At 41.0% G+C, this 26,812-nt stretch overlaps 1 protein-coding gene across 1 annotated transcript in view; it reads right to left on the reverse strand.

Moving 5' to 3' along the window:
• Positions 1-26,812, reverse strand: part of LOC140735815 (ras GTPase-activating-like protein IQGAP1) — a 247,891-nt gene that overhangs the window by 100,959 nt on the left and 120,120 nt on the right. Inside the window, 4 exon segments of the mRNA XM_073061320.1 lie at positions 11,528-11,599; positions 20,189-20,272; positions 21,999-22,169; positions 25,817-25,959. Coding sequence (XP_072917421.1) covers positions 11,528-11,599; positions 20,189-20,272; positions 21,999-22,169; positions 25,817-25,959 — 470 coding nt within the window.

Genomic DNA, 26,812 nt, shown 5'->3' on the forward strand with positions numbered 1-26,812 from the left:
AGTTTTGGACTTCCCTAACCTGGGGAAAGGACTGTTAGTATCCACTTATCTATATTTCCCATAATTTTAGGCACTTTTATGAGGTCACCCCCTAATTCTCCTACATTCTAAATAAAGACCAAACCTGGTTAACCTCTCACTATAACACACAAAACGCTGGAGGAACTCAGCAGGTCAGGCAGCATCTACGGAAAAAGAGTAAACAATTGACATTTTGGGCCAAGACATTTCTTTAGAACTGGGGGTGGAGAGATGACTGAATTAAAAGGTGGGGGAGGGGAAAAAGGTCAACTGAAAAGTAATAGGTGGCTGGAGAATAAAAAGAATCTGATAAGGGAGGAAAGTGGACAATAGGAGAAAGGGAAAGAGGTGCTGACCCAGGGGAAGAAATAAGCAGGAGAGAAGTAGTAAAAGGTCAGAGTGGGGAATAGAGGGGAAGAGGAAATTTTGTTCATCAGGAGAAATCAATATTCATACATCAAGTTGGAGGCTGCCTAGACGGTGTTGTTCCTCCATCCTGAGGGTGGTGTCATCTTGACACAAGAGGAGGACATGGATTGACACATTGAAACAGAAATGGGAATCAGAATTAAAATGTTTGGCCACCAGGAAGTCCCACTTGTAGTGGATGGTATGGAGAGACTTGACAAAGCAGTCCGCCAATTTAAGACGGGTCTCATCAACATAGAGAAGGCCGTATCGGGAGCACTGGACAATAGACAACCCCAGCAGATTTGCCGGTGAAGTCTTGCTTCAATTGGAAGAACTGTTTGGGGCCCTGAATGGAGGTGAAAGAGGAAGTGAATGGGCAGGTGTAGAATTTTGGCTGCTTACAGGAATAAGTGCCTGCACAATTAGTGGCAAAGGATGAATGGACAAGGGAATCGCAGAGGGTGCGATCCTAGCGGAAAGCAAGGTGGGGGGGTGGGGGGAGGGCTGTGGAGGTTTATTGTTTATTTTATGTTTATATTTACATTATATGTTTAGTGATAGGGTCCCGGAGATGGTGGAAGTGGAGGAGTATAATGTGTTGGATGTGGAGGCTGATGGGGTGGTAGTTAAAGATGAGAGGGACTCTATCACTATTATGACAGCAGGAAGAAGGGGTGAGCACAGATGTATGGGAAATGGAGGTGATGCTGTTGAGGGCAGCATCAATAGTAGAGGGAGGGAAACTCCATTCCAGAATGGAAAGCCGTATCCTGAGAACAGATGGCAAAAAAACTAAGCAAAGGGGCAAAAAAACAACAGGCAAAAAACTAAGCAAAAGGGGAAAAAAAAGAGGCAAAAAAACTAAGCAAAGGGAATAGGGTGGGAAGAGGTATAGTTCAGAGCCATCTCTATTTCCTGAGGAGACTGAGGTCCTTTAACATCTGCCGGACGATGCTGAGGATGTTCTACAAGTCCGTGGTGGCCAGTGCTATCATGTTTGCTGTTGTGTGCTGGGGCAGCAGGCTGAGGGTAGCAGACACCAACAGAATCAACAAACTCATTCATAAGGCCAGTGATATTGTGGGGGTGGAACTGGACTCTCTGACGGTGGTGTCTTGAAAAGAGGATGCTGTCCAAGTTGCATTCCATCTTGGACAATGTCTCCCATCCACTCCATAATGTACTGGTTAGGCACAGGAGTACATTCAGCCAGAGACTCATTCCACCGAGATGTAACACTGAGCGTCATAGGAAGTCATTCCTGCCTGTGGCCATCAAACTTTACAACTCCTCCCTCGGATTGTCAGACACCCTGAGCCAATAGGCTGGTCCTGGACTTATTTCCACTTGGCATGATTAACTTCTTATTATTTAATTATTTATGGTTTTATATTGCTATATTTCTTCACTATTCTTGGTTGGTGCGGCTGTAACGAAACCCAATTTCCCTTGGGATCAATAAAGTATGTCTGTCTGTCAGGTTTATAATAAAAGATATTGGCTGACAGTTTGTCTCCAAAGATGGAGACAGATCAAGAAAGGGGAGGGAGGTGTCAGAAATGGTCCAAGTGAATTTAAGGGCATGGTTAGAGGCAAAATTGATAAAACACACCCATGCTGAGCTTGTCAAGAAGCAGTTCCAATGCAGATGTCGATGTAGCAGAGGAAGAGTTGGGGAGACAGGAAAGGCCTCGACTGTCCTACATAGCAGAAAAGGCAGGCATAGCTTGGGTCCATGCAAGTGCCCATGGCTACCACTTGGGTTTGGCAAAAGTGGGAGCAGCTGAAGAAAAAATTGTTCAGGGTAAGGACCAGTTCTGCCACAGAGGAGAGTGATTGGTTGGTTCTTCAGCCAAGAAAGAGGAAAAGGGCTTTGAGGCCTTCCTGATGGGGAACAAAAGTGCATAGGGACTGAACTTCCACAGTGAGGATGAGGGTGTCAGGGCTAGGGAATTGAAAGTTACTGAGAAGATTGAGGGCAAGAGAAGTGTCGCAGATGTAAGTGGGAAGGGACTGAACCACAAGAAGAATAGAATCCCTATAACTCCTTCTGAGTTATGTTTGCTCAGAAGGTAAGGGACGCAAGCTGAGATGGTTTGGAGGATATTCATATTATTTGAGAGGAGGTATTTGCAGCCTTACAGCATATTAAGATAGATAAATCCACAGGGCCAGACCAAGTGCATCTTCAGACTTTGTGGGAGGCTAAAGAGGAAATTGCAGAGGCCCTTGTAAATACATTTGATTCATTGTTAGACACTGGTGAAGCTCCCAAAGATTGGAAGATGACTAATATTGTTCTGTTGTTAAGAAAGGTTAGCAAAGACAAGCCAGGGAACTACAGGCCAGTCAGCCTGACATCAGCAGTGGGGAAGTTACTAAAGGAGATTCTAATGGTCAGGATCTGCCAGCATTTGGATAGACAGAGTATAATTAGGAACAATCAGCAGCTTTGTGTATGGGAATTTGTGCTTGATGAACCTTTAAATTTTTATAAAGAGGTAACCAAGAAAGGTAGATGAGTGTAGAAACAGGATGTTGTCTATTTAAACTTTAACCAAGCTTTGACAAGGACCCAGATGGTTGGCTGGTCTGGAAGTTTAGGTCCCAAGAATCCAGGAAGAGCTCACTAGGTGTAGTGGAAATTGGCTCGGAGGTAGGAAGCAGAGGGTGGTGGTCGAAGATTGTTTCTTGCAATGGAGAAACAATTGCAAGTGGTGACTAGTGGTGTGCCAAGGGGTTGTTGGTTTGGATCATTGTTATTTGTTAGTTACACAAATGATTTGGATAATTAGTAACTCCGTGGATGACACAACATTAGGAGAGGTCGTTGATAATGAAATGATTATTGTAGATATCGTGGAGGGCGGGGATCTTGAGTAATACAAACAAAACATTGGAGGAACTCAGTAGGTCAGGGAGCATCTATGGAGAAGAATGAACAGTCAATGGTTTGGGCTTTGTCTGGACTGCAAAACAAAAGGTAAGCCAGAATAAGGCTGGGGTGGGGGTGGGGAAGAAGAAGCTGGCAGGTTATAGGTGAAACCAGGTGAACAGGAGGGCAGGTGGGTGGGGAAGGAGTTGATGAAGTAGGTGATACTAGAAGAGGTAGAGGGCTGAAGAAGAAAGAATCTGATAGGTGAGAACAGTGGACCATAGGAGAAATGGAAGGAAGAGGGGCACCAGGGGGATGAGAAGGAGTAAAAAGGGGAGCCAGACTGGGGAATGCAACAAGAGGGAAGGAGGAAGGGTGAGAAATTACCAGAAGTTAGAAAAATCGATGTTCATGCCATCAAGTTGGAGGCTACGCAGACAGAATATGAGTTGTTGCTCCTTCAACCTGAGAATGGCCTCAGCATGAGTAGAAAAGGCCATGACCCAACATGTCTAAACAGGAATGGAAAGATGAATTGAAATGGATGACCACTGGGAAGTCCCACCTTTTGCAGCAGACAGAGCAAAGATGCTTGACAAATTGGTCTCCCAATCTGCATTGGGTCTCAACGAAGTGGTCCCAAATCTGTATCAAATAGGGGATCTTGATCAGTTAGGGAAGTGGGCTGAAAAGTGGCAAATAAATTTCAATACTGGTTTCAATCTGCCCAATGCTCATTTTTTTAGATATCTCCAAATTGGACACTTTATTGCTCCTTTAATTCCTAAATTTCCTGAAATGCCTGTGAAAAATGCTATGGACTTATTTCTTTCCATTAATCCACTAGGTAAAGGTTTAATATCAATTATTCGAGATAAATTAGCAGCCTTACGACGGGCCCCTGTGGATAAAATTAAAATGGCCTGGGAGCAGGATTTAAATACCTCCTTATTCGATGAGAGCTGGGACTCTATTCTCAAATCGGTTAACTCAACCTCTCTTTGTGCTCGCCATTGCCTTTTACAGTTTAAGATTGTTCATAGAGCCCATATGTCTAAATCTAAACTATCTCGATTCTACCCTAACATTAGTCCGCTCTGTGATAAATGCAAGAGGAGCGTGGCCTCTCTCATCCATATGTACTGGTTCTGTCCTAGCTTGGAGAAATTTTGGAAAGATGTCTTCACTACGTTATCGTGTATTCTGAATCAGCACCTAGAACCAAACCCCTTAATTGCTTTGTTCGGTTTCTGGGGCGAGACAGATTTACGTCTGAGTCCGACCAAATGCCGAATATTATCCTTTGCCTCTCTCCTGGCTAGACGCTTGATCCTCCTTAGATGGAGAGATGTTGCCCCGCCCACTCATGCTCAATGGCTTAACGACATTATGGCCTGCTTAGACCTCGAAAAAATTCATTATTCAGTTCTCAATTCGGATCTAAAGTTCCATAAGGTCTGGGGACCTTTTATCGAGTACTTTCATAACCTTCCTCTTGACTAGGGTTTTTTTTTTCTTTTCGGTCCCTTGCTTTCAGCTCCATTTTTTTTTCTGGTAGTAGGCATTATTATCCTCTGTTGCTAAGTGTATTCACAGTCTGGGAGTTTGATTGTCCTGATTTATACTCTCTATATTGTGTTGTGGTTGGTTTGGAGTTGTTTTTTTTTGTGTTGTGGGGCTTGGGGAGGATAATAAGTTTACTTGTCTTCAATTTAGGTGCTTTTTTGTCAAATTCTCTTCCTTTGTAGCATATTATCATTGTATGCTTAATTTTGCACTGTATTAATGTTCCTCATTGGGATTTGGGGTTTTTAATTTGTAAAATGTATAGAAAAACTAATAAAAAAAATGTTTTAAGAAATTCAATACTGGTACAGTGGTACTAGAAAGCTTATGACCCTGTAGAATTTTCTCTATTTCTGCATAAGTAGGACCTAAACTTTGATCAGATCTTACATAAGTGCTAAAACTAGAAAAAGAGAACCCAATTAAATAAATAACACAAGAAGTATTATACTTGTTCACTTATTTATTGAGAAAAATGATCCATTACATGCATTTGTAGGAAAAAGTTTGTGAACCTCTGGGGTAATGCCTTTGTTAAAACTGTCCACTGTTGGTCCGACCATCGGTCTCTATGCTACAGGACTGCTTTGATGACATCAACTGGAATATCTTTCATGGCGAGGATGTCTCCGAGTTAATGGAAGGGGCCACAAGTTTCATCCAGAAATGCATCGAGGATGTTGTCCCCCAGAAATCGGTCAGGATCTACCTAAACCAGAAACCCTGGATCTACAGTTCCATGCAAGCAGCACTTATCGCACAACACAGAGCTTACATTGCTGGTAATCAGCAGGAGCTCAAGAAATGCAGCTACAATCTGCGCAAAGTCATCAAGGCAGCAAAACAACACAGGGACAAGATCCAGACACAATTCTCCACCAACAACACACGCGGCTAATCACAGACTTCAAAGCTATGTGCAGTGGTGCTACCAACATCACCGCCTCCTCACAGATGAGCAAAATCTTTATTATGCTCGGTTCGATATTGCCAACACTGAGCCCCTGATGAGAGCCTCCAAAGCGACCTGCACCCAGGCTGGGTACTCAGAATGTGCATGGCACAACTGGCGGGTGTGTTTACAGATATTTTTAATCTCTTCCTCTCCCAGTGTAGAGTGCCCTCTTGCTTCAAAACATCCACCATTGTTTTGTACCCAAAAAGACCAAGGTAACATGTCTGAACGACTGGTGTCCTGTCGCACTCACCTCAATAATAAGCAAATGCTGGTCAAGGACTACATCTGCAGCTTGCTACCACCTGCTCTGGACCTCCTACAATTCGCCTAACGACACAACCAATCAACAGGTGATGCAATAGCCACAGATTTTGGACTACAGTTCAGCATTCAACACCATAATTCCCTCCAGGCTTGACAAGAAGCTCAGAGTCACGACCTTCACCCTGCCTTGTGCAGCTGGATCCTGGACTTCTTCAGATCGCTGGCAGGTAGTGAGAATGGGCCCCCTCACCTCTTCCCCTCTGACCCTCAACATAGATGCTCCTCAGGGCTGTGTCCTAAGCCCCTTCTTTTACTCTCTGTATACCCATGATTGTGTTGTCACCCACAGAGAAAGCAGATGCTTTGGTTATGTTCTTTTGCCACCCACAGCTCCAATCTGCTAATTAAATTTGCTGACGACACTACACTGATTGGCCTAATCTCAAATAATAATGAGGCAGCCTACAGAGAGGAAGTCATCACCCAGACACAGTGCTGTCATGAAAACCTGACCCTCGATGTCGCAAAAACAAAGAAGCTGGTTGTGGACTACAGGAGGAATGGAGACAGGCATCAATGGATCTGGGGTTGAGAGGGTGAACAGCTTTAAGTTCCTCGGCATCCACATCACCGAGGATCTCACGTGGTCTGTACATACCAGCTATGTGGTGAAAAAAAGCACAACAGTGCCTCTTTCACTTCACATGGTTGAAGGAGTTTGGCATTGGTCCCCAAATCCTAAGAACTTCCAACAGGGGCACAATTGAGAGCATCCTGACTGGCTGCATCACTGCCTGATATGGGAACTGTACTTCCCTCAATCGCAGGACTCTGCAAAGAGTGGTGCGACAGCTCAGCGCATCTATAGATGTGAACACCATGATTCAGGACATTTACAAAAACGGGTGTGTAAAAAGGGCCTAAAGGATCATTGGGGACCCGAGTCACCCCAACGACAAACTGTTTCAGCTGCTACCATCTGGGAAACTGTACCGCAGCATAAAAGCCAGGGTCAACAGGCTCCAGGACGGCTTCTTCCACCAGGCCATCAGGCTGATTAATTCACACTGATTGACTGTGCTGTTGTACATGTTTATCACAAATTATTATAAATTGCACATTTAGATGGAGATGTAACGTAAAGATTTTTACTCATGTATGTGAAGGATGTAAGTAATAAAGTCAATTAAATTCTACAAAAGCTATTTGGAGTCTGGTGTTCCAATCAATGAGATGAGATTGGAGGTGTGGGTTGTAGAGGTGCCCTGCCCTATTAAAAAGGCACACAAAGTTAGGATACTGACAGAGTCTGCTCTTCTCAAAAAAGATCTGTTTACGTGCACCATACATCAATCAAAACGACTTTCACAGGACCTTAGAAGAACTGTAGAGATGCTTCAATCTGGAAAAGGCTACAAAAGCATTTCTGAAGACCCAAGTCCATAGTAAGAGAAACAGTCAACAAATGAAGGAAACTTTGAACTGTTGCTACTCTCCAGGAGTGGGTATCCTGCAAGGATCACACTAAGAATACAACATGCAATGCTGAAGGTGAACATGCAAAGCAAGGGCAACAGCAAAAGACCTGCAGAAATATCTAGAACTTGCTAAAGTCTCTGTTCATGTGTCCACTATAAGAAAAATACTGACCAAGAACTGTGCTCATAGAACAACACCAGAGGAAACCACTGCTCTCCAAAAAAAAAACAACAACAAACATATTGCTGCATGTCTCAAGTTTGCAGAAGACCATCTGCATGTCCTACAATGCTTCTGGGAGAATGTTCTGTGGACAGATGAGACAAAAGTTGAACTTTTTGGCAGAAATGCACGTTGCTATGTCTGAATGATAAAGAACACCAACACCAAAACTTCATCCCAACTGTGAAGCATGGTGGAAGGAGCATCATGGTTTGGGGCTGCTTTACTGCCTCAGGGACTAGACAGCTTGCAATCGTTGAGGGAACAATGAATTTGAAATTGTATTAAGACATTTTACAGAAGACTGGGGTAGCAGTCCATCACCTGAAACTTAATAGGAGTTGGATATTGCAACAAGATAATGTTCTTAAACACAAGAGTAAATCAACAGGATGGTTTAAAAAGACAAATTGTGTTTTGGAATTGCCAAGTCAAAGTCCTGACCTTAGTCCTATAGAAATGTTGTGGAAGGAGCTCATGCAAGGAAGCCCACCACCATCCCTCAGTTGAAGCAGTTTTGTAAGGAGGAATGGCCTAAAATTCCTCCAAGCTGATGTGCAGGACTGACCAACAATTATTGCTGTACAAGGGGTCACACCAGTTATGAAAAGCAAAGGTTAACATACTTTTTCCAACAAATACATGTAATATTGGATGATTTTTCTCAATAAATAAATGAACAAGTTTAATGCTTTTTGTGTTATTATTCAATTGGGTTCTCTATCTAGTTTTAGGACTTGCATGAAGTTCTAATCACACTTTAGGTCATACTTATGGAGTAGAGAAAATTCTACAGGGTTCACAAATTTTTTAGCACCACTGTATGTGTGAGATGATGCATTTTGGAAAGTCAAACCAACGTAGGACTTAAACTATGAATAGTACGGCACTAGTTAATTGAAACCAGAGTCACAAGTAGACATGGTGTTAAAACCCCCCCCACTGTTTAGCACACTGGCCTTCATCAGTCAGGCGGCTATGAGCAGAAGAGCCAAGTCACAGAATATAGGAGTTAGAACAGTATGTGTGGTTGCACCAACTACTCATACAACTGCAACTTAATGGCCCAGCTTAATAACTTGACTGATGAAAGCCAGCATGCTAAATCATCTCATCACCACCCTCTCTACCTGTGATGACACTTATTGCAAAATAAGCACTTGTACTCCCAGGTTCCCATGTTCTATTACACTCATTGTAGGCTGGTTTGATTTTCCAAAATTCATCACCTCACATCTGTCCATGTTGAAATCTATTTGCTTCTCCTCGGACCAGTACATCATAAGGATGTGTCTCTCCACCTTTGGTATTATCTTCAGGAGGTACTGCCTCAAGAAGGAAATATTCAGAGATCCCTCCATCGAGGCCATGCCATCTTCTCACAGCTCCCATTGGAAAGGAGATACAGAAGCCCGAAGTCCCACACCAACAGGTTCAGGAACAGTGACTACAACTACTTCCCTTCAATCATTTGAGTCTTGAACCAAATGGCACAACCTTAATCACTACTGCTTAGGAATGCTACAACCACTTTGCACTAAAATGGACTTAGTTTTTTTGTTTATTCTACTTGTGCTCATTCTTGTTAAAATTTTTCACAGCACCTGTGCATATATGTACTTGTGTTGCATCTCTGTCTGGTACCAATGCACAGAACCAGAGAAAGCTACAGTGAGTTGTCAACTCAGCAAACTCCATAACGGGAACTAGCCTCAATGACAGGGACCATCAAGGACATATTCAAAAGGCGATGCCTCAAGACAATGACATCTATCATTGAGGACTCTCACAGCCCAGGACATGCCCTCTTTTCGTTAACACCAGCAAGGAGGAAGTACTTGATACTGAAGACGTACACTCAACATTTTAGGAACAACTTCTTTTCCTCCACCATCAGATTTCTGAACATTCCATGAACGCTGTCGCTATTTTGCTCTCTTTATGCACTATTTTAAAATTTTTCTCATTGTAGCTTACAGTAATTTCTTTAAAAAGTATTGTATTGTGCTGCTGCCACAAAGTCCTATACAAGTCAGTGGTAATAAACCCGATTCTAATTCAGGTTATTTTATTTTACTGGAATTTCAATTCCCCATTGCCATGGTAGTTCTGGACAATGGGGAATTTAGATTAAAGTACGTAATAAAATAACTCACCCTACGAAACAGCTGCTCCAGCAAGGAACCATCTTCACAAAGGGTCATACATCACCAACACACTCTCTTCCTATTCTTATCTATCACTCTAAAAATTCTGGCATCTGATTGCACTCAGCAGCAGTCTGAGAGCTTAGGACACTATCAAGCAAAAGGAATGCCCATCTCCATTAAAGTAGAATCTCCACATTCAGGTTTCTGAACAGGACAACCCTCTTGTATTAAATGTGTCTTCCATCCATGACTAATTGGAGAACAGATTTTTTTTTGTTTTGAAGAAACAGCAGCAACCTCACCTTGTCAATGAGGGAGTGAAACTCCAGTAGCTGTCTCTGCCTTCATTCTCTCCACTAGCCACTTCACTCCATCTGCCTTCTCTTTTCCTTCTGTTGGCTAGGGGTGTAAATTATTTTTCTTGTAGTTTAACTTTATGCTTGTTTATGTGTTTGTACAATCATGTATGTCTGTAAATGTTCAGTGTATTTTCAGTAATTTGTATATAGATGGTTCTGTACTTTCATTGTCTGAAAGCATGTGTCATGGCAGTATAAATCAAAACTGCCCTTATGCTACACGGGCTATTCTGATGAGAGAAGATCAGTCCAGCTTGAACCAGTTTTCAGTACAAAGAAAGACCACGAGGTAGGTTCTTTGTCAGAGTGATTTGGCTAGTTAGTCACCCGCTTGCTGTGTTTTATTATACCATCATCATGAACAACTGATAAAACAGGTGTAACCACAAGACCTGTGCCTCTTGCTACACTTCCAAAGAACCTTGTAGATAGCATCACCTCCAGATTTAACACTTGCCCGTCTCCTTCATTCTTCCTTTCCCCCACCTTATACCATCTGCCATCATTGTTCAGCACACCGCAATCCACCAGACTCTCCTGGCTCCCATCTCACCACCCCTCCTCAACCCTCTGCACTCTTGGGCCTGATGCAGGATTTTGACCCAAAACATCAACACCTCCTTTACTATTCCTCCATCCCTCACAGATGCTGTCTGACTAGCGAGCTCTTTCAGCAGTTGGTCAGTTCCATGTGTAAACAGCTGGTTCAGTCCCCTGTTTAGTGGGCTTTTGTTATGTCAAATGTCTTTTCTAAACCAATAATGCATCTGGGCAAATTGTGTACAGGTTGAGGACTGCTTCTACCACACTCAGACTGAACCCTCTGCAACCCCACTCCCAGCCCAGCCAGAGCAGGATGCATCATTCTCTTTCAGCCTTGATCAACCCACACTATTTTCACTACAACAATGTTGGGTGTGGTTTCAGCAGGTTATTTAGTAATTTCAGCCTCAAACTTTGTTTATTCTTCTCCGCAGAATTTGCCTGACCTGCTGAGTTCCTCCAGCATTTTGTGTGTATTACTTTGGATTTCAGCACCTGCAGAATCTCTTGTATTAAAGAAATGGACAGTTGATATTTTGGGTAGAAACCTTTCCTCTTTACTGAAATTACTGCTTCAGATCTGCTTCTTCAGTAGAACTAAAGTGACGAAATGTGTAGTGTTTTTTCTTCTTCACCAAATTGGAAGCCAACAGCTCACATATTATTCAGTTGGACTTACGTTGTTCTTGAAGTATTGCAGCCTTGCCTTGTACCTCCTCTGGGCCTGCCACATTCTCACCCACGACTGGATCTAGCAAATGAACAACAGTAAGTGGCTGATAGATACCAGATACATCATAGCACAACAAGAAATGTTTTATTGTCAAGGCACCAAATGCACCATCGAAACACCTCAGAGTAGCTTGCAGAAATAGGAAAATGCCACATAAAATCTCCAGCAGCCACTGTGAGAAACCATTGCTTAAAATAAAGCACACAATTTGTACAATAACCCTTAACGTAACTCTTCTTGTGACACAGCAGCACTGCAGGTAACTCAGATGCCTCATCTCCAGCGAATAGGGTTCAATCGGGTACTGGCTGAGTGGCACTTACACCTTCGCCGTGACCGCACTGGTTTCTGCTGTAACGCACACAAAATGCTGGAGAAACTCAGCAGGTCAGGCCGCATCTATGGAAATGAATAAACAGTTGATGTTTCAGGACAAGACTCTTCTTCGGGACTAGAAGTGGGAGCAAGACGCCAGAATAAAAAGTGGGGGGGGGGGGTGGGGGAGGAAAGAGGACAACCTAGAAGGTGATAAGTGAAGTCATGTGGATGGAAAATGTAAAGGGCTGGAGAAGGAGGAATCTGATAGGAGAGAACAGTGGACTGGAGATCAGCGGGAGATGCTCATGGAGTGAGTACTGTTTCAGATCCGCTCCATAACCTTTACTTTTTCTAACCTTTGATCACCCTTATTCAACTTATTGTTACCTACACCAAAAGATTTTTGCTACTTTCTCGGGCTTATCGTTAAGATTTTATTGTGAATTTTGGAAGATATGCAAACAGAAATGGCTCTTAGATCCAAAGGACGAGAACCGGGGCGAAACCCGAACGGTAATGGAAAGAAGCCAGCTCAACCGCAACGCACTGAGTTAACTTATGAACTGCTTATGGAGGTTTTGGATAGAAAATTTGAGGAACAACATCAGGCTTTTCAACAAGATATAAAGGCTTTTCAAGATTATATGGTTAAGACGGATTCAGTAATTAACCAGCAGCAAGCGCTTATCGCGTCTCTGCAAGATGAAGCGCGGAAACGAGATTTGACAATTGAAAAATTGCAACAGGATTTAATTTCGACCATTAAACTGGTGGAGACACTTAAAGCCAAGAGTGTCGATTTGGAGAATCGGTCCAGAAGACAGAACCTACGCATACTTGGTCTCCCAGACGGCATAGAAAAAGGCGATCCTTCGAAATACTTTGCTCAATTTCTAAAAGATGCGTTTCCGTCGGTTTTTCCAGAAAACCCCCCGGTACTTGACCGAGCACATAGAATTTGGAGTCGTTCACCGACGGCTTCAGATAAGCCCCCGGTGGTAATCGTCCAGTTTCATTACGTACACGACAAAGAACAACTCATTCGTGAAGCTCGAAGGGCTGGGATGATTAAATTTCATGATTATTGCTTTCGTTTGGTGGAAGATTTTAGTCCAGAAATTATGAAGAAAAGGCTGCTTTTTAAACCTCTGATGTCTGAATTTTATGAGAAAAATCTAAAACCTGCGCTCTTATACCCGGCGAAGCTCAGGATTTCCCCCCCGAATGCTCCGCGTAAAGTATTTCTGTCTACTTTCGAAGCGAAAAAGTATTTGGAGGAGAACTTCCCTACTGATACAGTTACTACTCTCCAATAAATGAGTGATTCTGATCGTGAAAGATGGTTTTCGATTCCTTAAACCAGGGTTAGTCTCTGGTTATTGGTGTAGGTTTATCCTATACTTCATATTTAAGTTAAAGTGTATTTTCGTTATATTAATCGCTTTGTCTTATACACTTTAACTACTATACTATATTTTTGTCTATTATTTTTGTTCCCTTGAAGGTATATTTTTAACCTTTCAAAGTGAATTTTTTGTTTAATATCAAGATAGTGGTTTTTTGCAAAGTATTGGTTTTGTTTAAGATGGCGTTATTGTTTCTTTTTTCGTCTTCTTCCTATAATGCATCGCTTATCATAGTTTAAATACTTCTTGATTTGTTTGGGTTATAACCCGATTTATAAACTTTTAGTGATTATACTCCCTTTTTCTTTACAACTCAGCATATTAAGAAGCGTAGTTTTTAGTACTGCGATTATAATTCTTAAAGTTCGGGTGGTTTTGTTTATATATCCTTTAAACACGGAGTGGTCTGCCGCTGATATGGGGGTAGAGTTAGTCTAATTTTTTCCTTTTTCTAGCCATATTTTGGCTTTTTTTCTTTTTCATGCGGGGGTGGGGGTTGGTCTGTTTTCCTTTTTAATTTTTCTCTTATTAATTTGTTTTAGTTTTTTTACTTGGGCTGTTCTTGAACTACAAATATGTCTACGATGTCGTCACTTCCGGGTCCGCTCTTTATTTTTGTTCCTCTTCCAGGTGCATGAGTTTATAACATGGTTAACCCTTTATATACCAAAGGGATGACTTTAGAAACATGGCTCAAACCATTAACTTTGTGTCTTGGAATACTAATGGATTAAACCATCCGATTAAACGAAAGAAGATTTTCAAAGTATTCCAAAGACTTAATGCTCATATCATTTTTGTACAAGAAACTCATGTGAGGAAGGAGGACAAATATCGCTTTTTTAGGTTTTGGCGGGGTCAACAGTATCATTCGAATTCGAATGCCAAAGTTAAGGGAGTTTCAATTTTTATTGACTCCTCTATTGCATTTGTTCAACATGATATCCTTTCGGATCCGAATGGTAGATTTTTGTTAATTACGGGTTTACTCGGTAACAAAAAGGTTGCTATGGTTAATGTTTATGCCCCAAATGTGGATTGTCCTGATTTCTTTAAGTCCTTATTTACTTCTTTACCTAATTTAAATGAATATAAGTTAATAATGGGTGGTGACTTTAATTGTTGTCTAATTCCTTTGATGGACAAATCTACACCTATTCAGACTCTACCCAATAAGTCGGCCACTTGTATTAACTCCTTTTTGACTGATAATGGAGTTTTTGATATTTGGAGATTTCGTCATCCTAATGACAAAGAGTTTTCTTTTTTCTCACATGTTTATCACTCCTATTCTAGAATTGATTATTTTTTTATTGACTCTTGTTTTATTCCATTGGTAATTGGTTGTAATTATGATATTATAGCTATTTCCGACCATGCTCCATTAAAACTTTCTATTAATTTTACGGATACAGCTCTAAGTGCTAGACAATGGCGATTTGACTCTACCTTATTGCAAGAGCCGGACTTTATTAAATTTATGAAGGAACAGATCGATTTCTTCTTTTCAACTAATTCCACGGAGGATATTTCTTGCGGAATACTTTGGGACACTTTTAAAGCATATATACGTGGACAGATTATCTCTTATTCTGCTGGTCTGAGAAAAAGCATTAAGAAGGAAACTCTTTTATTGGTTGATAAAATTAAAGAGATTGACAAGAAATATTCGACTACTCCTAGCAAGGAGCTTTACAAACAAAGGGTTGAACTTCAAATGGAACATAGTTTATTACTCACATCTCCGATTGAAAATCAATTAATGAAAACCAGATCTGATTTCTATATACATAGTGATAAATCGGGAAAATTGTTAGCTAGTCAGCTGAAGAATGTTTCAGTTAAACATCAAATCACTATGGTTCGTCAGCAGAACGGGGATCTGACAGTTAACCATGATGAGATAAATAAGTCTTTTCAAGACTTTTATACCTCCCTGTATCAATCTGAATTCCCTCAGGATCATAATACCATGTGTGATTTTCTCGGGAAATTGAATTTTCCAAAACTATCATCTGATGATCTTTCAGTATTAGATACTCCGTTTACGGATGTGGAAATTAAAGGGGTCATTTCCTCAATGAATTCTGGGAAAGCACCAGGTCCAGATGGGTACACAGTAGAATTTTTTAAATGTTTTTCTGCTACTCTATCTCCTTGGCTATGCAAGGTTTTTGAAGAAGCAATTAGATTGGGGAATTTGCCTCAATCTTTTTATAGAGCTTCCATTTCCTTAATACTGAAGAAAGATAAAGACCCTACTGATTGTGCATCTTATAGACCAATATCTTTATTGAATGTGGATTCTAAGATTTTTTCCAAGTTACTGGCTTCCAGGCTGGAGAAGGTACTACCCCAAATTATTTCGGAAGACCAAACCGGTTTTATTAAAAATCGCTATTCTTTTTTCAATGTTAGGAGATTATTGAATATTGTTTATACTCCTTCACACAATACTTCAGAATTGTTATTTCATTAGATGCGGAGAAAGCATTTGATAGAGTTGAATGGCCTTACTTATTTTATGTGCTGGAGAAGTTTAATTTCAGTCCGACCTTTATTTCTTGGATTAAACTGATATATCAAACTCCAGTAGCCTCGGTGTTTACTAATAATCAAAGATCTCCATTTTTTCGTTTATTTCGGGGCACTAGACAAGGTTGTCCTCTTAGCCCATTACTATTTAACATCGCTTTAGAACCTTTGGCAATTGCCATCAGAGAATCACAGGATATTTTGGGTATTAATCGTGGAACAGATATTCATAAGGTATCTTTATACGCAGATGATTTATTATTATTCATCTCTAACCCTGAGAAATCTATTCCAGCAGTCTTATCATTGTTGGCTCAATTTAGTGAGTTTTCTGGGTATAAGTTAAATCTTAATAAGAGTGAATTGTTTCCTTTGAATAGACAGGTCCCAAACTATGGTATTTTACCGTTTAAATTAGTTAAAGACTCTTTTACTTACTTAGGGATTAAAATTACAAAAAAACATAAAGAATTATTTAGGTTTAATTTTCTACCCTTAATTGATCAGATTAAAGGCTTGTTTACTAAGTGGTCACCATTATCTTTGTCTCTGATAGGTAGGATTAATGCTATTAAGATGGTTATTTTACCTAAATTTTTATATATTTTTCAAGCGGTACCAATTTTTATTCTGAAATCCTTTTTTACTAATGTTGATTCAAAAATTTCCTCATATATATGGCAGAATAAAAATCCCAGGTTAGGTAAAATATACTTACAGAAGACAAGGAAGGATGGTGGGTTGGCATTACCCAATTTCAGATTTTACTATTGGGCAGTTAATATTAGATATTTGATATGTTGGTTGAAAGAATGGGATGGTCCTTTTGGCCCTCATTGGGTGAGTTTGGAAACTAAATCGGTATCTGGTTATGCTCTGGGTTCTATTTTAGGGACATCTCTCCCTTTTGCTCTTTCTAAATTGCCGAATCGAATCGACAACCCGATAGTTAAATATACCTTACGTATATGGTTTCAATTTCGGAAATTTTTCGGGTTGACTCAATTCGTGTTAAATAGTCCTATTGTACCTAATTGTTTTTTCCACCCCTCAATTATAGATCAAGCTTTTTTGGCTTGGAAAACTAAGGGATTATTAAGATTTTCCAACTTATTTTTGGACAACTGTTTTATGTCTTTTGAGCAATTAGCAAATAAATATAATTTGCCTAGATTTCATTTTTTTTTTAGATACTTACAGGTTAGGCATTTTTTAAGTACGGTACTTCCTTCATTCCCAAATTTTGTGTCTTCAGATATTTTGGAGAGTTTGTTTGAATTAAACCCTTTTCAAAAAGGGCTTATATCAAAACTTTATAATATAATTATGAAGTTACGTTCAGTGCCCTTTGATAAGACCAAAAATAATTGGGAAAGAGAGCTTAATCTTATTATTCCTATTGAGAATTGGGATAGAATTCTTCAATTAGTTAATACATCATCTATATGTGCCAAACATTCATTAATACAATTTAAGGTTGTACATAGGGCCCATATGTCCAAGGATAAATTAGCTCATTTTTATTCTCATATAAACCCTATTTGTGACAGATGTCAATCAGAAATCGCGTCTTTAACTCATATGTTTTGGTCATGTCCGATTTTGGAAAAATATTGGAAAGATATTTTTGATATTATTTCGGCGGTACTGAACATTGACTTACAACCCCATCCTATTACCACAATTTTTGGTTTACCGATGATGGGCTCACTTCACTTATCTCCTTCCGCCTGTCGAATGATTGCTTTTCTCACTTTGATGGCTAGAAGATCTATTTTGTTGAATTGGAAGGAAATTAATCCTCCCACGGTATTTCATTGGCTTTCTCAAACTATGTTATGTCTAAATTTAGAAAAAATTAGAAGTGCTGTATTTGATACTTCTATTAAATTTGAAAAGATATGGAGACCATTTATTCAATATTTTCATATGATGTAATGGCCCTGTGCCAGGCTTATTGGTTTTTTCAGCTTTAATCGTATGTATGTTGAGAAGATCGGAGATGACGACATTGATGTTTATGTATGCTTGTGAGATACTATGAACAGCCCTTTTTTTTCTCTTTTTTTTTTAGTTTTTTTTAGTTTTTTCTTCCTTTTTTGTTTTTTTTTCTTTAGATATTAGATTAGTAGATTAGTTAACTTTCATATATAGATTTATTTTTTTTATTTTTTTTTTCTCTTTTTTTATATTATATATTATGGAATATCTAGACTTACCTTGTTCATATATATATATACTATATGGTTTATGTTTTGGGAAAGCTTACTTATACTGTATTCATTGTTTATGTATTCCTTCATGTGTAATGGGAGTTTATATGTTTGTAATCCCTTATTAATATTTTAATTGTATTTTGTTCATAATATTTTTAATACTAATAAAAAGATTAAAAGAGAGAACAGTGGACTATGGGAAACAGGGAAGGAGGAGGGGCACCAGGGGGAAGTGATAGGCAGGTGAGGAAAAGTAGTAAGAAGCAAGAGTGGGGAATAGAAGAGGGAAGGGGAAGGAGAAAAAAAGTTACCCAATGGAGAATTTGATGTTCATGCCATCAGGCTGGAGGCTACCTAGACAGAATATGAGGTGTTACTCCTCCACCCTCAGAGTGGCCTCAGCATTGCAAAATTCTATTTTTGGCAGATGGGGCAAAGGTGCTCGACAAAGTGGTCTACCAATTTACGTCTGGCCTCACCAGTGCAGAGAAAGCCACATCGGGAGCACCAGGTACATTAGATGAACTCCACAGATTCATGTGAAGTGTTGGCTCAGCTGGAAGGACTGTTTGTGGCCCTGAATGGTGATAAGGGAGGAGATGTAGCATTTCTGAAGCTTGCAGGGATATGCGCCATGAGGGAGATTAGTGAGGAGAGCCAAATGAACAAGGGAATCACGGAAGGAGCGATCCCTGCAGAAAGCGGTGAGAATGGGGGCGGGGGGGGAATTCCAGGTGAATTTGGTGATTGGATTTTGTGAAGATGTGGAGAATGATGTGCTGGATGCAGAGGCTTATGGGGTGGTAGGTGAGGACAAGAGGAAGAGGAACTCTATCCCCATTTCCCCTGTGCTCTCATTTCCTTCCAGATCCCTAGGACTGGCTGGCTGGCAGTCTATGGATGACTTGCCTAAAGAGCTGGCAGGAGAAAGAACAGACAGAATAAGCTATGGAGGGAAAACAACAGGGAAATGGGATTGCTCTGAAAGACTTAATGGGTTGAATAGTCTCCTACATCGGAAGGAATATAACAATTTCAGTACTGGAGATTCAGGTGCCAAAGGCTACCATTTAGTCCAAGTCCAAACATAAATTAATAGAATGCACACACACTGTTAGATTGTAAGAAATTACAAGACACAGATACAGATTCAGGCCATTTAGGCTGATTTATTATCCTTCTCAACCCTATTCTCCTGCCTTCTCCCCACAACCTTTTGACTTCCGTCCTACAGAGCCCTCCATTTTTCTTTCATTCATATGCCCATCTAAGAGTTTCTTAAATATCCTAATGTATCTGCATCTACAACCACTCCTTGCAGCACAATCCATGCATCTGTCACTATCAGTGTAAAAAAACCTACCAGTGACATCTCCCTATACTTTTCTACCATGAGCTTAAAATATGTTAGCCATTTCCGTCCTGGGAACAAGAGTGTTTTTTGTATATGGAATAAGAAAGTGGCTGAGGCAGATATCCCATTTAAAAGGTATTTGGTTGAGTTAATGGATAGGAAAGGTTTAGAGTAGCACAAATTGGTCTATCGGACTAGCTTGGTGGGCATCATGGTCAGCATGAACAAGTTGGGCCAAAGGGGCTGTTTCTATGAATGAGTGTCCATGTAATGGATTATTGCATTACTATCTATGACTTGAAATGTACTTCCCGAGTATGGAGACTGCCTGTTCACAGGGATACCAGCTCACAAACTTGCTTTGTTCAATTACCCTTTCTGCTTACAGGTAATTTTTAAAAATATATATCTTTACAGGCTTTCCCCTTTCCTGCAGAGGCCAACTGAAACTAGGCTAGCTGCACCAAAGAGATTGATCACGTTCCCACCTTCCCAGTGCTGGCAACCCATTTCACCTACAGAGGGCATCACCAGTCCCCTCAGACTACCCAACCTCCGCCTCACCCAGGATCAACAGCTAACCAGTTCATTTCCAACCCTGCCCAAGATTGTGCTGTCTCCAGTTTCAATCTGCTCTGCAGAGCTCATCAAATCAACTAGATCACATTGCATTATGTCACTAAAGAATCGTTTAAATATTTATCATGATCTTTGTACCAGGTTCTCATTATAATTGATATTACATGACACAAGGAGGCCATAACCAAGTGGTCTGTACCTTAATTACAGCATCTGCATTGTCTCGAAGGTGATAAAGTCTCTTCTGGTAATCTCTCCTTTGTCTATAACCTCTCCAGTGAGACTGAAAAATTAAAAAATAGCTGATAACTTTCTCCCCAACAGATATTGTCATCACAAGTGTTTGATTTATAAAATTGTGCATGATTTACTTTGGACAAGTAAAACATAGCAAAGGAGGAACAGAAGAATATTTTAAGTAGTTCTTCAAGGAAGCATTTCACTGCCCATTCAGTTTAGATTTTAAGACACAAGCTACTCTGATCACAATTTCTTTTTGATGAGACCATTAGACGAAGGAGCAGAATTAGACCATTTGGCCAATTGAGTCTGTTCCACCATTCCTTCATGGCTGATTTATTATCCCTCTCAACCTCATTCTCCTGCCATCTTCCTGTAACCTTTGACACCCTTATTAATCAAGAACCTATCAACCTCTGCTTTAAATATACACGATGACTTGCCCTCCACAGCTGTCTGTGGCAATTAATTGAACAGATTTAGCACCCTATGGCTAAATACATTCCTCCATCTCTGTTCTAAAGGGAGGTCCTTGTATTCTAAGACTGTGCCCCCTGGTCCTGCAATCCCTCATTATTTTCAGTTGTTCAATATTTGATAGGTTTCTCCCCCCACCTCATTCTTTTAAACTCCAATGAGAACAGGCCCAGAGCCATCAAATGCTCTTCATACATAAACCCTTTCAATCTCATGAACCTCTTCTGGGTCCTCTCCATTGCCAGTACACGCTTTCTTAGATGTGGGGTCCAGAACTGCTCACTATACTCCAAGTGCTGCCTGACCTGCAAGGCATTATAAGGCAGAGGAACCACTGGCCACTTCTCAATGTGGTACTGGACAATTAATCTAATTTCTCTGTTCAAATTTTCTTATGGTCTACTGACACCGAGACAAAATACTCACCTTGGATAATAGGGAAAGACCTTTTCTTGCTGTCATTATGGCACTAGGTTCTAACACTTGTGTTCACTATAGTTGAATTCTTGTTCCTGCATGACTACAGTGGGAAGATCCAAATGAAAACTCAGGTAGGCAACCAGCTTTCAGTTACTCACCAGGAACATTTTATAGAAAATAGGGAAAACCTATTCAATAATTTGGGGAGGGAAGAAGAAAGAGATGCTTCCAGTCAAGATGGATCCTGTGTACAAAGCCCCTTTAATTGACATCTTCTGGATAGATCATGAAACCATATTTCACTTGTGTCTTTTTATGTTTCTTTTTTGTCTGGGATGTGATTCTGGAAATGTTGGAGCCTGCGATTTACTGTTTGGGTGCTCCAGCGCTCTGCAGTCTCCAAGAGGATTCTGCAGCTTGCACAAACCTCATGGCGGGCAGGCTGCGGGATGGGCCACAAGCCGATGTTTGATTCAGTTTTGCTGATTAAATCATCGAGGCGAATGTGGAGGGCGAGCACTGGCTGCCTGCCTTTTGATCACTGTTCTACTGGAGAGGGGAAAGCCTGCCACTGTGCCCAGAGAGTGTTACCCAGGTTTTCTGTGTTTTGGATATGGACTTGGACTATACACTTTTGTTCAATCTTAGTCCTTTGTTTCTGTGTTTCTCACCTGATCTTTCCTGTTTTTTTTTCATGCAGGGATGGGGATGTGCCCTTTCCATTTATTTTTTGTGTGGGGAGGGGGGATTTGGGGGCTGATGATCGTGTTGCCTTTCCTTTCTTTTTTGGTTTCATAGCTACCCACAGAAGAAGAATTTCAGAGCTGTGTACTTTGACAATAAAAGAAGCTTTGTCCTTTGATGCTCCATACCTGAATTGCTACGATAGCAGGCAGCTGCCTTTGGAGGAAGTGCTTGCGAGCAGACAGATCCTTTCGGACGAGATAACCTTTCATGTGGGCTTGAAGCCTGCTGATCACGCCTTCACTCGCCTGCCAGAGCTGCTCTCTGTTATAACCAGCTGTCACTGAAGCAACAGTAGACTAAGGGGAGGAAAAGCAGCCATTAATGTTTGGAGACAAGAGACTCACCTACTGGAATCTGGAGCTGAAAACAAAATCTGTGGGGGAGGGCGAAGGGAAGAATTTTGGACATCGTGATGCAGGGTCTCGACTGAAACACTGACAGTTCCTCTCCCCTCCACAGATGCTGCTCGATGTGTCAAGTTTCTCCAGCAGCTTGCTTTTTCTAGAACCATGAATATTTTGTGTTCCACTACGCATCTCAAAGGACTCAACAATTGTGTGACAAACAGTATTGCCAGCCCTCATTTCTCCTGGTGTCACTGACTGCCTATCCAGTTATACATTAAATTAAATTATTCCAGTACTCAAACTAATTCAATCACGTTGTGGTTCGCTTACTCTCAAGGACATTTTTAAAACATAATGCCTCCAAAAGGTTGTATCCATCATTAAGGACCCCACCATCACCAAAGGCATGTGCTCTTCTCCTTGCTGCCTTCAGGGAGGACGTTCAGGAGCCTGAAAACTTACATTCAATGATTTTGGAACAGCTTCTTCCCCTTCGCTAATGAACCAACCCACGAATACTACCTCATCATTTTTGCTCTCTTTTTGCACTACTTAGTTAATTTAATTCTTTTATATACTGTATATATTTCTTATTGTAATTTATAGTTTTATATTGCACTGTACTGCTGCTGCAAAAAACAACAAATTTCATGAGCTATGTCAGTAATATTAAATCTAATGCTGATTCTGATGTCACAGTTTGCTTACTCTTGATGCGTCAACATAATAAAAGCATTGACGAAAGGTCAGGGGAAATACTAAACACTTTTCTCTCTGCATATTCTCAATACACGTGGTTTTTAAATTCAGATTTACTTCTGGGAAAATAAACATTCACTCAAGTTTTGAAATGCTCTATTGATCTTGACGCCTCATAGCTCTGTTTTTTTAGGCAAAGTTTCCCATGTCCTTTTACTGGAGTGACTTTACATGCTTTCTTCTCATTACTACCATTGGAGGGGAGGTACAGGAGACCCACATAAAACATTTTAGGAACAGCTTCTTCCCCTCTGTCAAGAGATTTCTGAATGGGCCATGAACCCATAAATACTACCTCATTATTCCCCTTTGCACTATTTTTGAAGCTTATAATGTCTCATAATATGTTGTGAAACAATGCAGTGCATGTCAGTGATAATAAACCTGATCTGATTCTAACTTCACCCACTGAACATCCTGTTTCTCATTTCAAAGGCAAGGGAGGTCCTGGTTCTGGACTCCAGACGAAATGGTTTCTTTACCTGACTGATCTCTTTAATTCATCCTCAATTATTCACCTTTCTTATGTACTACAGCAGAGGTGGCCATTCCACCCACCCAATGCTTTTCTCAATAAAGAAATCCCATCAGTTTTATTTCTTACTTCCCTGAATCCCTGCAGCTGATTCCCTCACATGCCCATCCATTCCTCTTTGATTCTTTCACTAGTTACTTAAGACCAGGGATAATTTAAAATTGTATATCAGTCAGTCTTTGGAAAGGATGAGGAAAGTGGAGTACTGGAGAGCAGGACAGAGGTGGGGACAGTTTTTAATTAAAAAAAATTAGTCATGGGGAGAGCGCATATGCAATAGTCTCCACCTAAAATCGGACTGAACCCAGCTCTCTCAAACTGAGGCAGCAGCACTACCTGTTGCACCGTAGTGGGATTATTCTGCTGTGAGCTGGCATGAATGCATTGGGAAAAACTGAATCCTCCTCTGTCACAGCAATATTCATTCCACGTCTCTTGGTATCTGTGCTCTCCACCATTACTGGTCAGATCTTCAACTTCCTCAGCTTTCTTAGTCACACTTTGTCGGGCTGAGTCCACTGTCACTGCTATCCTGTGGATGACCCTCTCAGTACTGATGACCATGAAATTTAGCCTCTTCCAATAAAAAAAAAGAGAAAGCTCCTTGTTTCAATTCTGAGATAGAGGTCGCAATGTGAATCATTGGCTGTTTCCTCTTTCCACAGATGCCACTTAAATGGATATGACCTCTTTTACCATTTCACTCTGTATATCCAGTATCTGCAATGTTACACACACACAAAATGCTGGAGGAACTCAGCAGGTCAGGCAGCATCTGAGGAGGGGAATAAAGAGTCAACATTTTGGGAGGAGACCTCCTTCAGGCCTTTTCATAGATGCTGCCTAACCCGAGTTCCTCCAGCATTTTGTGTATGCTACTCTGGATTTCCAGCACCTACAGATCTACAATACTATTTGCTCTTCTTAATTTGATTCCATGCTTCCCGTGTTGGTTTCATCTGCCCTTTCTAATTCAAGCTCATTGTTTGTTTACAAACTGCTGAACGGTGAGTTCAGCTTTCGCAGGTCCACTCAGGGCTCTCACCTAACCATCAAAACATGCAGACAAGAGACCTTTCATTGCCCTTCATTGCCTCTTTCACAAGATGAATCATGCCTGTATTAGCCCTCATACTCTGGCAACACCAATCCCATTCCCATCCCCCAGACATTGTTGTAACTGGGTGATCAAGACGAGCAAGTCAGAAGACAAATGTCAGAATGTTAACTTCAGGTTGCATTTTAATGAGGAGCTGCTTTATCCACATGGGGGTGTGTGGTGGGTAAGTGCAACGAGCTGCTAGATAAAGTGGTTGAGACAGTTATAAATAGGGCAGCCACAGTAGTAGAGCCATTAGCATATCACTTCCCAGTGCTAGCAATTACCAAATGGGGTTCACCACTGTGTGCAAGGACAGTGTGCTCCACGTGGGTTTCCTCCAGGTGCTCTAGGTTCTCCCACATCCCAAAGATGTATGGCTAGGGCTTGGGTCAGTGAGCTGTGGACATGCTATGCTGCAGACTGCCCCAAGCACAATCCTTGGATTGTGTTAGCTGATGATGCAAAAATGACACATTTCTATGTACCTGTTACAAATAAAACTAACCTAAAATTATGTCTGACGGGATGGGAAAAGCCAAGAGGGATATGAGCCAAACACAAAACAGGACTAGCTCAAGCAACGTGCACAGTGTGGACTAGCTGGGCTGAAGAGCTGGTTTCCATGTTGACCACAAGACAGAGGAGCAAAATTAGGCCATTTGGCCCATCGACCATCAATCATGGCAAATCCTTTTCTTTTTCTCCTCCTCAGCCCTACTCCCAGTAACCTTTGATGCTGTGTCCAATCAAGAACCTATCAAGCTCTGCCTTAAATGCACCCAACGATCTGGCCTCCACAGCTGCCTGTGGTAATAAGTTCCATAAATTCACCACCCTCTGGCTAAAGAAATTTCTCCACATCTTGGTGACACAAAACAAGATAGGACAAAGTAAGCATCACACACAAAATGCTGGTGGAACTCAGCAGGCCAGGCAGCATCTATAGGGAGAAGCACTGTCGACGTTTCAGGCCGAGACCCTTCGTCAGGACAAAGCAAGCATGATTTCCTTAAAGGAAAATCTTTCTTGACAAACCTGTTGGAATTCTTTGAGGAGTACTCCTATGTCTTGTGGTCAACAGGGAAACCAGCTCTTCAGCCCAACAATTAAATTGTTCTTAAATTCAAGTTGACTAATCTTACTGCAGTTTAACTCTATGACTAAGGACAGTGCATTGAAGTAGAGAGAACAGTACCATACCTGAACCTCATCCCGGTTGAGCTGTGTGGAGTTCTGTACAAAACCTTTGGGACGCTCCCAGCTTCCCTCTAGTCTCTGCAGGTTGAAATAGTACATCGACCCATCCTTTAGCACATGCTTCACCCATGGGCTTCTATTGTCTCCTAAAGAAAGGGGAAAATTTCAAAAGTTTCTTTTCTCCCGCGTGGTCAGGAAGCTTTGTAAGTCTTTTACTTCATCAATTTCAAAAGCAGATCAGCTCAATAAATTGAATTGGTTTCCACTGCTACAGCAGGTTACGGCACACCTCCCATGAAAGTCGCTGCACTAGATGCCTTCTTTCCATTTCCTTGAATCGCTCCCCATTCTGCCTAGAAAACAGTCTCCCCTATATTATTCCTACGAAAGTCCTCATAATTTCAAACACACCTATCAAATCTTCACTTGATCTACATGACTGAAGACTCTCAACCTTCAGATCTACCAAAATCATCTGATTACTCTTGATAATCTAAATACAAGAGGTTCTGCAGATCATAAACATGAAAAACTCTGCAGATGCAGGAAATCCAAAAGCAAAACCCATAAAATACTGGAGGAACTCAGCCGGTCAAGTAGCATCTATGGAAGTGAATAAACAGTTGCGAGGGCTGAGACCCTTCTTCAGGATTCTGCAGATACTGGAAATCTTGAGCACTACACACAAATGCTAAAGGAACAGCAGGTCAGGCAGCATCTATGGAGGGCAATAAACAGTTGTTTCAGGCTGAGACGCTTCGCATTCCACTCCCTAGTGCCTGCCTGACTGGAATTGTGTGTGTGTGTTACTCTTATATTCACTCTGAATTTCAATTTCCAGACCTGGCATGTTTTACTGGACAAAGAAAATATAAGTAGGCCCGTAAAATTCTGCTTCAATGCGGGTATATAGAACTTACTCTTTAACTATACAAGCTCGACCTGCAACCTTCATACACCTGTGCAGGTGAATTCACTGGACTCAGTTCCTGCATATCC

Source organism: Hemitrygon akajei, chromosome 11 (genome assembly GCF_048418815.1).
Source record: "Hemitrygon akajei chromosome 11, sHemAka1.3, whole genome shotgun sequence".
In the NCBI taxonomy this organism is placed as follows: Eukaryota; Metazoa; Chordata; class Chondrichthyes; order Myliobatiformes; family Dasyatidae; genus Hemitrygon; species Hemitrygon akajei.